The following is a 13,680-nucleotide window of genomic DNA, read 5'->3' on the forward strand; positions in this document are numbered from 1 at the left end:
TGGTTTTTTAAAACCCTGGCAGTGTGTGGAGATGCAAGCGGCGATTCAGCTCCAAAACTTTGAGAAACGTCGACACGTACCCTCCGATTGTTCGTTCCTAAGTCACGTTAACAATTGCTGTGACATCTGGTGTGTGAAATGTAATTTCGCTTCTTCTTGCGACAGTTTTGGACGTTCGTACAGCACAGCCTTCTGCACGAGGAGGATTTTGTAACCAGGTTTACACCAGGAGGAGGAGAGGGGCCTGGGCAACGGAGGATCTTGCAGCGGGAAGTGGCTGCCTGGAGATGGGATCGATGGGGGATCCTCCAGTTCAGCTGGAAAATCTCGTGTTTCTTGTGTGTGCCGGAGGGAAGTGTCAGCAAACGGTGATATTCAGCCAGCTCTAAGCTAAGCAAAGAGGTGTTTTGGTGATCTTTGCCATCACATTATAAAATCCTGTGAAGGCGAGCTCGGTACACTCTTAGGAATTTACTCTGCTGTTTTTGCGGCAGTTCTTTGTGGGTTGTGTTGACACCTTTGTAAAAGAAGTGGTTTAGTTTAATTGCTTTGCAGCCTGTCTGTGTTGCCTCGTTCAGTTTGGAAAGGAATTGAACAGCCAGGATTTACTCTTCCTCAGAATCTTGGGTAAGAATTTTTTGGCTTTTTTTGGTTCGTAGACTGTCAAGTTGTGTAGCCCTTCCAGAACTTGGGATTTCTTCCCATTCCAACCCCCACTTTTCGGTGTAGTACCAACACTGACTCTGAATTTCCTGAGTATTATGAAGATACTGAGATAATTCCCCTCTTCTTAAACCAACAGAGAAACACTTTGGATTTAAGAAATACCACTAGGCTCCAGAGGAAACGAACCCTAAATATCACCTTGGCAGTAACAGTTCCTCCTTGGATTATTTTTTTTTAATATTTATTTTGACCAGAGTGTGTCTTTAGGCTTATTAATCCCTTATCAAAGCCTGCGAGTGCCTCCAAAATACGTGTGTGCTTGCAGAGACAGGTGCCTGCTTTGCCGGCGAGGTGTGGTAGATAACGTGAGGAACGATAGGAGGAGAACCATAAAACTGCGTGAGACGGAGCCGCCGCGCAGGTAGGATTAGCAGAAGGAAGGGGCATTGGGTAGGAGACAGGTGTGCACAGAAAAGCCGTGAGCAGAGCTCTGAAAGCGAAGGCAGCCCGTTGGAACTTCGTGGGAGCTCTCTGTGCGTTCAGAAATGAAAGGAGCGTGAGCACATCTGGGTTTTTTTGCAGCTTTAGATGCAGAAGCTGGTATAGCAGCGGAAAAATGAGATTTACAAGTTTTTAGAGTGCATCGGGAGGGTGACTGGTTGAAATGGGTGTATAGACTGAGCTCAAAAGGGGCTGGTACTAAGACTTTCTTGTCTCTAACGAGAGGTGCATAAATTAACTCCAGAGGTACCACTGAAGAGATTGAGCTACCCTGGGTATTTGCATAGGCACTAGCGATGAGCGCAGCACACCCTTTAGCAATTTAGTCTTTGCACAGAAATTAATGTTTTGGTTGTCTAATGTTTACCTAAATTGTGTTCTTAAGTAGTTTTCTAAGCATTTCAGTTCCCCAGTCTAGCTCAAATATTATTTCTAAGAAGATATATATACAGGTTCTCTAAAATAATTTATTTTTCTAGCTCTTAGTTTCTGGATTCAGTTCAGGTTAGCTCAGGACTGTAGCATCAGCTCACTGATGCAGTTTGGGTGCCATAACATGGTACTGTATAAGACCTTAAAAAACGTGTAAGGTGTGATAAATTCTTGTTTTAAAAAGGAATTTCCCCTCACAATTGGACTTTTTTAGCTGAAATATGATCAGTGTGATGCAGCTCTTTTAAGTCCATGATGAAAACCAGCTTAGTGGCCTTTAAAACAGCTGCTCTGTACCTCTGTGTTCCGTGCTCCTCAAAACCTTTAGGCACTTACCTATTTTTGCAGAGAATCACTCGGCATCTCTCTGTAGGCAAATAACCACCAGGCCTCAACTATGAGCAAACTTAGAATTCTTCTGGCTTCATGAGTAGCTCTAGAGAGGTGGAACTGAATTTCCATTGGACTCTGAAACAGCTCACGTTGTGTCTGACGGCTCTGAAAGATTCTCTGAGGAGAACCTTGTGCAAACCAAGAGAGAAAATCTCACCGTGGAGCTGGGGAGGTGGTTAATGTGCAGGGGATCCCCCCTTGGTTTTAGGTTGAAAGAGATATCGGTGCGTGCTGCTTTTCGTTAGAAAGCTGGTAAAGGTTCATGACTAATTCACGATAGCGTGTGTTGAATTGTGCTGACTAATCTTATTTTTGCTCCCAAGTCCTAGAAAACACCTTGAGAATCGTTAAAAGACTGTCACGTAGCTACAGCCCGAATTAGGTACGTTTGACTATTGCAGAACGGTGCACGTGAGGCTTCAGAAGAAAATGGAATTAAGCACTTCTTGAAATGTTGCAGCTTAGATATCTGCTTGGATTTTGTTTTCTGTTTCTCATAAACAGCAAGTTCTCAGAAACCAAGCAGCTCTGAGATAAGGGGTCTTTTTTTTTATTTTTGCAAGTCCCATTGCTTTAAAAATAAACGACTCCATTTATTTCAGAGAGCTGCAGGGGGGTAAGAGTTGTGTATGGAGCTGTGGCTTTGTTCTAGGACTACTTCTGTGACTGGTTTTGAACTTTCGCTTCATTACGCTGCTTCACGCTTTACATTTAGAAATTGCTTTCCTTTTCACTCGATATTTATCAAGAACTAGTGCGTACTCACTTTTAAGTGGAATCAGGAGTTTGCCCTAAATCAAAACGTGAAAATAGATCAATATTGTCTTTGTCTGACCTTCTCCTTTCCATACTTTCCCCTCGTTTGTTACCTTGAATCAAGCGTAACCTTGATTTCACATCCTCTCTCCTCCCTCCTTCCTTTTTGACAAACCAGAGCTGTTTTAGATAAGAACATCAAAGAACAGAAGAAAGAGGAGTAATTTAGTTCACAGATAAATGCCCACGTTTCTTCAATTCCTCGCATATAAGCCCTAAGCTCTGGAAGATTTTATGCAGTGTGTTGGAAATGTCACATAGTTCTTCATGTCTTATTTTTGAGGCAACCACAAATTTCTCAGACTTTTGCTTCTTGATATTATAAATAAATAGGTTGTAATAGGACGTACTTCAAAAGGTGGTTTTGCAGTACAAAACATGAACTATATATATGAAGTTACCAAATAGGGTGGAGTTATATTAATGGGCTCTAAGAGGAAACATATGTGTGTGTATATATATATATATACACAAGTTTTATGTCTAAGATTCTGCTAAAGGGGCAAGTTTTAGTACGTAATAATACAGCTAAATATCACTTATTCACGTGCGGTTTTGTATGATGGGAGTTGAGGATTAGATGTGATTTACCAAAGAGGTTTGATCTCACTTTCACTCAACGATTAAGAACCATCAGAGTTGATTTTATGAGGCACAGATCCTGGGTTTTTTTGTGTGGACTCAAACTGCAGCAGATAGTAGCTTGAGCACAGCGTTTTGTAATGAAGCGTGGTGTATGAAAATATATTTAGGAGTACAGATAATATGAATACTCTTCCTCTCTCCAGCTTTTTATTGCATATTTACATTTAAGAGCATAACTGTTTTTAGACAGAAAAATCATAAGCATTTCTCTTTTTTGTCTTTTCTGCAAAATTTCCCTTTACTGTGTGGGTGAGACCCATCTTTTCAAGATTTTCTGCAGAAACCGATAGTTGTGTAAATGCGTGGGCGTTTTGGGTGGCGAGCAGGATACCTAGAAATGATTCTCATTGCAGAGGTGGCGCCGACTGCGACTCTGTCTCCAGAGAGCTCCTACCTAGGGTTGCCAAGTGTGGATTTGAAGGCGGTTAGAAATAATTCATATTGATAATCTGATTGCTCTTTATCGTAGTTCTGCCTTCGACACGAAAACTGGGCTGCGTGTAGCTGTCAAGAAGCTGTCCCGACCATTTCAGTCCATCATTCACGCCAAAAGGACCTACCGAGAGCTGCGGCTGCTTAAGCACATGAAACACGAAAATGTAAGTTGAAGGAGATGACACCAAAAAAGCCACGTTAGCCAGCGAGCATCCGTCACGACTGCATCCGAGGATCTTGTGGCATCCGTTTTTTATTAACGCTAAATACAAAGCTTCCAGTAATCCAGTCCGTTACAGCTGTAGAAAAGCATGCAGATAAAAAAAAACCCAGAAAAACAAAACTCCATAACCAGATTTGTAGTACAAAAATCTCAGTATTTCCTAGAATTATCTGGGAACTGCTGCTTGGCAGGTTCGTGCTGTCTTTAAGGATTTAGGACACTTACGTTCTGTAGTAAGCTGCAGGTTTTGTTATGTTAGGAATTGATTTATTTTTTTTAAAAAGGAAATCTCAAAGTTTGTTTTTAGTCCTGTCTGGAGGGTTTTTCATACTTGTTTGTTTTAGCTTGGCTGCATCAGAAGGTTCACTAGACTCCTGCAGGTAAAAAGGGGGTGCTGAGGGGACGTCCATCAGATGACTTTTCATACAAGCCATCCGCTTAAATCATCAACAGGGAAACAATAGGAACTATTTTTCTGCTATAACTTCCGTTTGGTGTAGAAAAGGGTTGGTTGGCAGGTTCTGTGGCGTTAACACACCAACGTATTTCTGTTGCATGGGGTAAATATTACATGTAGCAGAACAAAAAGTCTCCTAACTTGCCCTCTGTAGAGCTGTCAGAACATCGAGAGGAAAGGAAGGCTCTAGATTTCTTTTGTCCAAGCAAATTCCAACTTAGCAGAAGGGAAATGCTGGTTTGGACTTGAGTTCAGCAAACCCGGGTCCTTTTATCCGGCACAAAAAGCCAAACAAGTGTATTTTCGTTGGAAGGTTCTCCTTGGATGGTCTGTCCAGAATTCCCTCTGTCGTGGTGGTGGTGGTTGTGTGTTCTGGCTTCTAACCACCCCAGCCAGCAGCTGGTAGCCCCTAAATGTTCTTGGTGTTGTTACTGTGGCTCACCCAACTGGAACTGGCGATGCTGATGTGTTAAGAATTCTCCCTCAGCACCTCTGCACGATACCGTCGTCTCTACAGGAAAGGCAGCGTTTGATCCTGCTTAATACCCATCCCCTTGAGATTTTTTTTCTGGACATTTTCTCATGGCTGAGGTGTTCTTCGAACAGGAAAGCTTTGAAAATTGGTTGCAAAACAAACAAAAATTTAAAAAATCAGCATCTCAACCTGTTTTGTCCAAGCTTGGTAAGGTTAAGCGATGAAAATTAGGCTGACTGGTCCCACAACGGTTCTGTGTCTGGCATTCGTGAATATTTTTGGATTAATATTGCAAAGAGCCTACGTAGCTTTAAGGGTAAGAGATAAGAGGAAGCTGTTTATACATAGAAGTGTTTATCAGTTCATCACACCTACCTGTGGGAAGTTTATCTAGATTGTGGTTTAAAAAATCCGGCAGATGCAGAGATGTTGAGAGCCAGTTGAGGCAGCCAGTGCCTTGACTATTCAGATCTCGGTTCAGAAGTCAAACACTTAATTTTACGTGGCCTGAGATATGCCAGCACGTCTAGAGGTCTGGCAGTTGAGGGGCTTGAGCATGGGCTGGTTTTCTTTCTCCTGTGTCTTGTCTGGTTCGTCATGATCTCGAGCAAATAAACGCACCTGCAGAACGCTTGAGCGTGCCTGCGTTTCCTTTTCGAGTTCCAGGAGGCCTCGTTAGCTTGCGTGAAGCAGATGGGAGAGCAAATGGGTTTGTTGTCATCTGAAGAAATTAATAAGCTCTGTGACATCTGAAAATGTGGAGAGGGGAAAGCAAAAGGTTAGGAGTTGGATTTGGAATCTACTGGTGTTCACACTTCCTTAGAAGTGAGTCAGGGATGCGCTGCGGAATAGCTATATTTAAGTGTTTGTGCGACGCCACGGAAGAGACAGATAGGTTGATGCTGCGCTTTGCAGTGTGGCAAGATGAAAGTGATAAACGAACAAACCCTGAAGGCTAGATAGCAAAGTCAGTTTTCGTTTTTCTGTGCTAAACTGGGTGGATAATGTTGAATGGAAGAGTCCACCAGAGAAAGAAACTGTAAGCACAAGATACATGATACAGGATGGATGGGAATGGGACAGTTGAAAGATGTCTGTCAAAAAATGGAGTTGCTGTGATTGTATATCAAGAGATGCAGGAAAATGTTCTTTCTCTTCCGTTTCCTCAATAAAATGCACTCTATGAGATTAGACAGAGGTTTTTATTTCTTGTGCACTTGTGTAGAATAAACTTTTATCAACTAGATAGATTTTTTATTTTGTTAAATGACCTAGAAGATACTCTTGAGATAATTAGGTATCATTCTTCTTTTCCACAAAGTAACACATGCATATCCCTTTCCTCCCTACTGCTAGCTGGGAAGTGAAAGGTGGAGCAGCTGCTCTTGGAGCAGGAGATACAAATGGCAGCGTGAGGCTGCCAGCTCTTTGAAAACTGGGTCCTCACTGCCTTGCACTGTTTCCCTGACTTATTTTTTTACTGTAGTCATCGTTATTCATTGCTGGTGATACAGATCCTTGAATTTTTCTAGCCATTACTCAGCAGAAGTGAAACAAATAGTCTCCCAATTCTGATTTTAGTATGGAGCCAACAGTTTAGCTGAGAGTTGCTCGGGAAGCAGATCTGTCTGGTGGTGGGGGTTTTTTTGTTTCTTTTGTCTGCTTATTTCCTGAACAAACTTCAGCAGGCTTTAGAAATAAGATATTCTATTTCAGCATTTACACCTGCCTTTTGTTACTGTCCCTCTGATGCTTTAAGTGGATGGCTCCTGTGAAAAGACAGCTGTTATGTTTTTAACTTTTATTTATTTTTTTACTCAAGAATCCAACATTTGTTTCTGGGCTGGTATGAATACTAATATATCTCCGTCTGAATGATTCGTCTGGTTGGAAATGAAACATCTTCCAGATTGAAGAGTTCCTGTTTCACAAAGGATCTTAATAACCGTATCGTATTATACCATGAATGTTTTTCACAGCTTTTTCACTTTGCCATTTTCTTTCTAGGTGATTGGTTTGTTGGATGTGTTCACCCCTGCCAAGTCACTAGAAGAATTCAATGATGTGTAGGTAACTTCTTTGAAGACTGCAACAAAACATCTTTTGTGTTTTTCCTTGCATCTCCCAGATGATGGCAAAAATATTTCCACCTCAATTCGTCTGCTATCATTCTCAGACAATTCTGAATTCCAACACCAAAAATATTAGGACATCCTAAACTATTGGACTCTTCCAACTGGTTTGCTGGTGTGTCATTGAGCAGTGCTGTAGGAATTGACATACCAGTCTGCCACCTTATCCAAGTGTCGTCAACTGCATTTCAGTTATTATTATTTTGGGACAGTAAGCCCTGCTGCTGGAGCTCCATAGGGAATTTTCATCCTACTCCCGATGAAGGGATTGCTTCACAGCCTGTGTGTTTCTGTTTTATGCATAGGTACTTGGTGACACACCTCATGGGAGCAGATCTGAACAACATTGTGAAGTGCCAGAAGCTCACCGATGACCATGTGCAGTTCCTCATTTACCAAATTCTTCGGGGACTGAAGGTACTTGTGCCGATAGCTCGCCAGTGGCAGCTGGAAGTGCTTGATGGGTGTTCTCTCAGACATTCGTATGAGTACCTAGTGGGGCTTCTCTAACCTTCCAAACGTACCGTAGGGTTACCTGTGTGTCATTTAAGAAGATCTTTTTATACATTCCTATGGGCAGAACCTGGAAGATGACAGAGTCCTGCCCTCTGCTCCATTCTGACTATGAATGTGGGGTGGGCTGGGGCGCTGTTGGCTAGTGGAGAAATCGGACGGGGGCTACTTGAACTATCGTGTAAAATTTGTCATCTTGCTTTGCAGTACATCCATTCAGCTGACATCATACACAGGGTGAGTGTTTATCCTAAGATTTTGTCCTGTACTGAACCAATATCTTAAACATGTAGAGCAGAATCTTACAATGTAGCACCTACAGAGACAAGAAGAAATTTTCCGTGAATTATTTTAGGTAAAGACAGGAGGTGGTTGTCAAGATCCTTAGTTTGTTCCTGCCTACATGTGGCTTGTAGCTAAATATACATCTGTGGCACTGGTGCTGCAATAAGCCTTTCTGCATTTTTTTGCTTATATGTGATGTCTCTGAAGACCACAGAACAGATAGCTGGCTCTGGGATAAAATAATTCTCCCCAGCTTGGAGAACTGAGATTTACAGCGAGTTAGAATCTATTTTCTATCTGCATTTACCTTTTTATCTGCTATAGACTTGCGAAACAGCATGTATACTGTCGTTAATGCTGATTCATTTGATTTTTTTAGGATTTAAAGCCTAGTAACCTGGCTGTTAATGAAGACTGCGAGCTGAAGGTAATGTAATCGTAAGGTGGGACTGGTTTGCCGGGCATTCGAGTGAATACCTTGTGGATGTCCCTTGGAATTAAAGGGATAAAACTAATTCCTTATTGAAATACTCTTGTGGCCCAGAGTATAATAATCTCCTTCCTGACTGCAGGGATGTGCTTTTCTGTATCTGTTCCCGTGGTTTTAACTGAATCCAGCTTTAGTCTGGGCTTAGTTGTTTTAGTGACAAGATAATCCAGACCTAATTCTGAGTCCTAATCGAGTCCTGGGCTATTCTAGGCTAGCGTCTTTGGACAGGTTGTGAAATGAAGTTTCATAACCTGCTTTTGCAGTTATGCCACCTCTCCTCCACCCAATCCAGTAACTGCTTAGTTATTTGCTCTGCCTAGTTTGCGTTGTTCCGCTGCAGCGGTTGGTGGATGTCTCTTATTTATTTATTCTGTAGATCCTGGATTTTGGCTTGGCCCGACACACAGATGACGAGATGACCGGGTATGTGGCTACCCGGTGGTACAGGGCTCCCGAGATCATGCTCAACTGGATGCATTACAACCAGACAGGTAATGCATTTACCACATCAGCAAAATACTGTCAGCGCTTGTTTTTTTTTCTCTAGCACGGTTATTTGTAAAGTAAGTGAGTGGAACGTGGGTGAGAAGGGGAGAAGGTGTGTTTCTAGGAAGCTGCTGGGAGTGCGCTGGAAAATGTCTGGAGTTACGATGTGAAGAAATGCTAAAAAGTCTATAAATCTCCTTTCCACTCTTCTTAGCTGCTTCTTCACAGTTATATCTTCCTCACAGTTTTCAGCATCTTCCCAGCAACACCCCGAGCTTCCCTGTGGTGCTGCCAGATCAGGCGCAGAGAAGAAAAGTCAACGCTGAGACTAGCTCTTGCACAGGAAGATAATGTGCTACCCTGATTTCATACTTCACTGCTTTTACTTTTCCTCTTGTGTGTGTACGGACTGTCCTGTATCTGCAGAGTAATGGTTGGTTGGGTAGGATTTATGTAAAGCCACGTGGAAATTTATTCCTTCAGAGTTCTCTTGAACCAGTTTCTTCTTCTAATGGATGTAAATTCCTCCGCAGCTCTTCAGAGTCCAGTGCATGTTATGCTCTAGGAGGGAAATTTCCCCAGTCTGGTATTTTATTTGGCCAAGTCTTAGACAATGTAGTTTACTGACCTGTAGGAGACAGCTTGCACCCTATCTCAGATGTTTTCAATGCCTTAAGACTATTTAAGGATAAAGTTGTTTGCATTTGTTGGATAGGGTGCTTCTGTTGAGACCGTATTTTTCTACCTTACGTTTTGTTTTTTATTTTATTTTGTTCAGTTGATATTTGGTCAGTGGGCTGCATTATGGCTGAACTGTTGACTGGAAGAACGTTGTTCCCTGGTACAGACCGTATCCTTTAAAAGTCATACATCTTTTTGAAATGGAAGTTAGAGATCTTTGCTTTCACCTACTTAGCAAGAAGAGAAGTTGTGGGTTTGGAGGGGGTTTTTTTGTTTGTTTGCTTTTAAATTAATGGCTTTTTGCTCGCAGTACGATGAGGTGAGTTCTTGATTTTGCTGCGCAGGAAACAGTCGCCGTGCAAGAAGGCAAATCTGTCCCTCTTCATTGTCTATTAGCATCGCTAGAATTATGTGTTGTTTGGTCGGGGGAGTTACTTTCCTTTAAGTTTATTTAAATTCCTTTGAGTCTGTAGAAAATAACTGCATGGGGTAGGCTGTCTGCGAAGAGTCCTTTTTACGCTTCAGCTTTCTGGCAAACGTGGAGGCTCCCTTCTGGCCTCTCCTGCCGGTGGCACACCGAGACAGCGGAGGGTTTGCAGATCCTTTAGTCCTGAGCATCTCGTTCCAAATCGCTCTGAAATGTTCAGGTTCCGCTCCCGTGCTTCATGTCGACAGATCACGAGCCGTCTTTCACTGCGTGCTCGACCTGATTTGAAAAATTCAAGCTCGAATATCATCATCTCAATTTTTTTTTTATTTTTCTTTTCTGCACCAAATCGGGCTGGACAGGAGAGAGGACTTTGTGAGAGTTCCTCTTTTTCCTCAGGAAATTGGAGCTGAGACTTGGTACAAATTGTTACGTTTAGGCTTTTTGTTTGTTCCACTGCACGTTTAGGGGTATTTTACTACTGAGAAGATTTTTCATTGCCTAGAAATTAGACTTTATTTGTCAGAGGACAATTGCCTGCCTTTCCCCAAAATTTATTCTTTCAGTTTGTTTGTTTTTAGTAACTGCTATTAAGTAGTGTTTGTATCTGTTAATTCAAATCTGTTAGCATTTGATGAACAAAAAAAACTCAAAAAAACCCTCAGCAACCCTTAGTGTTGCTCTTCTGTGTGCTACATTACTTCTGGAAAGCATCTAGATTCCAAAACGTGGGGCGAAGGAAGCTTTCATTCCAGTTTTGACCCAGTGTCACCTCCCTTTTCAATGTGCTGTAGCTTTCTCTCATTTTTTTTTCCCTTTTCTGCCTGTCTCCATCTCATAATCTCTCTCCCAATTTGTTGAACTTGCTGCACTCTGCTCTTTGGTCACCTCTGCTGTATCTTTCTGTTGTCAGACAGAAGCAGAACTAACACAAAAGCGGCTTAGATGCTAGGAAAAAAAAATTGTCCTATTTCTATCTTAGCACATATAATTTGTTTTGGGCAGATTTTTTTCATTTCTTTCAAGAAAAAGAAGAGAAATCAAAAATCATTGATTTAAACAAAGCAAAAGTCTTTAAGCTGTGGCCATTTATTGACTCCTTTTCAAAAATCTTGATCCTTGGAAGCACAATATTTGCTAGTAAGATTTGCAGTATGTAAGAAATGTTTCACTATTCGTGCTTTATGAATGGAACAAAACAACTTTTTTCGAGCCTGAGAAGTTTTTTCTCCAGCTGTGGGTTATAGCCAGTAATATCCGCAAACAAATTTTACTTTTAGGATCTAACTTGTTTGCTTTGTCATATTAAGGTGCTTCAGTTTATATCTTGCAGCAGATACTCATGATTTTTTACCTTAAACGCTCAATTTCTTTGCAGGTGGCACTAACACTTTTGAATTAAATGCTTTGTCTGTCGTGAGTTGGTTAGATTTTAAGAAAAATAAGGCCCGATCCTTTCCCATTGTAGATAAAACTTTTTGCAGTAGCGTAGCTCTTAGAGGTTGTGTCTGCGGTTCCCCACATAAAGCAACATCGGTGCGGTTTGATCCGGAGATCACGAGGGGAGCAGCGTTTGTGGTTATGAACCTTGATTTGGGGGGAAAATTTGAGGAATTTTTCCAGATGCAGATCCCATTGGGTACTTTTGGGCTTCTTAATTTCTTCGTAGCCCCAGATTTGCTGGGAGACCCGTGTTCCTCCTGCAGCATCACCCTGCGATCGCTGATTTAGGAGTTTGCAATTAATATTACCGTGCTTAATTCAAGGTACGTTCCCCATGCTGCCAGTAGCCAAGGACCTGACTTATCCAAATCTGCTGCAGAAATGATGGGATGTTATTTACAGTCCCTTAGATATTTATTTATACAGCTGTACAGTTAATTTAATCTGGTAAGTAATAAAGCTGTATTCTGAGATGATGGGCTCCAGTGCTGTCTGTGACGATTATAGCACAGATAAGGTAACACTGCATTTAATTTCAAGTTCTGAAAGATCTAATCTGTAAAGATTCTGAACATGACTCTCTTGATTTTTAAAGCAAGAGTTAAAAATGCTTTTAGGAAAAAAAACCCACCTGTGATTAGTATGGGTTTAGCTCTGCAGGATCGTTGCAGTATCCCTAACTTAAAACTGAGTTAATTGAATTGTTAACTGTTTGTTAGCTAATTGTTAATTGAATTGTCAACTAAGTTAATTGAATTGTTCCTCTTATAATCTATGGCGGGAAATACTTGGTTAGAAGATGAATTTCTAATATTGGTAAAATCTCCGCCAGGAGGTAGGGAAGGGAGTGAGATTGTGGGAAAGACTCATCAGAGACAAAAAAAAAAAAGAGGTAATGAAAATCAGAGTCCTCTGGGGTTTTAACAGACATAGCTCGAGGCTTGCTCTTTGTTATGGTTTTATCTGTCTTGTGCTAAGTTCAGATTCTGTTAAGCATGTATATTTTTAATTTTTTTTACAGCTCTTGTAATGTGAACGATTCATACAAATAAGAAGGAAGGTTGACTTTGACAGGTCAATATAAAGTACAAATAAGAATATCTCGACTGTTTTGCACTGGTTCAACCGATTTCCTTTATGTTTTAAGTTGACTGTATTCCCTTCAAACTCTGCAGAGTGTTTTTATTGCTGTTTTTCTTCGGTAGTATGAGACTTCCGTGATAACTAACCAGTCGGGAATGCCACGTTCCTCCGACCCATCTCATTCTTGCTCGTGGTGGCAGCTAAAACAACCTCTGACCTTTGCTTTGCCGGGATGAGCTCTCACACCCTCGCGATGCCGCTGCCGGCGGTGACGGCGGGCTCTTCTCTCAATTTTAGAATCCCCGAGGCGGGTCAGTCGGTGGGGGCACCTTGGGGACGGCGTTTGGGGGCTGCATGCTGCGCTTTCCTTCCCTGTGCAACTGTGTGCTTTTGTTTTTTTCCTTTTCCCTTTTGCTTTGTTTTCACTGAGTCGTTTTTCCATCTTTAATTGCTCACAGCTCGTTTCTCGGGGACGCGCTCAGCCCCATCGTTAAACGAATGCTGCGGATCAGCAGGTTGGAGGTGGTGGCCCCAAACCTCGAAGCGGGGTTGGGTTTTGGTGTGCCCGTGGCAGCAGTTTCTCTCGTTCATCTGAGACGTTTATCTGAAGCGTGTTTCACAAGTATCTTCCCAACAGCAGTTTTCCCCTCCCGGGGAAAAGAGCTGACAGCAAAACCAGGCAGCAATACTGTCAGCACAGCTGAGTGCACCTGATTTGAAAAAAAAAAAAGCCTCGAAAAGAATTTAAATATTCAATCTGAGGTACAGCACGCAGCTTCTCAGGTGTGTTAGCAGTTCAGAAATTTGCACGACTGCTTCTTGCACAAGAGCGAGCGAAAGGCGTCGGGGCCGTTTCAGACAGCGCTGCCGAAAAGCTAAATTAAAGGAGCTGATTGCAGGTAGTAGCACCCTCTGCTAATTCTCCAGTGCCGGTGGATACACCGATTTCATTTTCAGAGTTGACAGTTAAGGGTTGGCAATTGGGCAGCTCGGTTAAATCCAACGGGGTACATTGGATTTACTCTTTTTTTTTTTTTTTGAGGGTTTAAGTCGGGGGGACTCGGCCGAGCAACTCGAGAAGGGAGACATGAGCCCAG

General features: G+C 42.0%; 1 protein-coding gene across 1 annotated transcript in view; it reads left to right on the plus strand.

The window, feature by feature from the left end:
* Window positions 1–3,922: 3,922 nt before the first annotated feature.
* LOC104279806 (mitogen-activated protein kinase 14) overlaps window positions 3,923–13,680 on the plus strand; it is a gene marked incomplete at its 5' end in the record, with an annotated part of 14,799 nt that continues 5,041 nt past the window's right edge. Inside the window, 7 exons of the mRNA XM_009877219.1 lie at window positions 3,923–4,052; window positions 7,051–7,109; window positions 7,481–7,592; window positions 7,896–7,925; window positions 8,353–8,400; window positions 8,840–8,954; window positions 9,728–9,799. Of these exons, the coding sequence (XP_009875521.1) occupies window positions 3,923–4,052; window positions 7,051–7,109; window positions 7,481–7,592; window positions 7,896–7,925; window positions 8,353–8,400; window positions 8,840–8,954; window positions 9,728–9,799 (566 nt within the window). The remainder of the gene's footprint in view (window positions 4,053–7,050; window positions 7,110–7,480; window positions 7,593–7,895; window positions 7,926–8,352; window positions 8,401–8,839; window positions 8,955–9,727; window positions 9,800–13,680) is intronic.

The sequence above is a fragment of the Apaloderma vittatum genome, unplaced genomic scaffold (assembly GCF_000703405.1).
Source record: "Apaloderma vittatum isolate BGI_N311 unplaced genomic scaffold, ASM70340v1 scaffold15449, whole genome shotgun sequence".
In the NCBI taxonomy this organism is placed as follows: Eukaryota; Metazoa; Chordata; class Aves; order Trogoniformes; family Trogonidae; genus Apaloderma; species Apaloderma vittatum.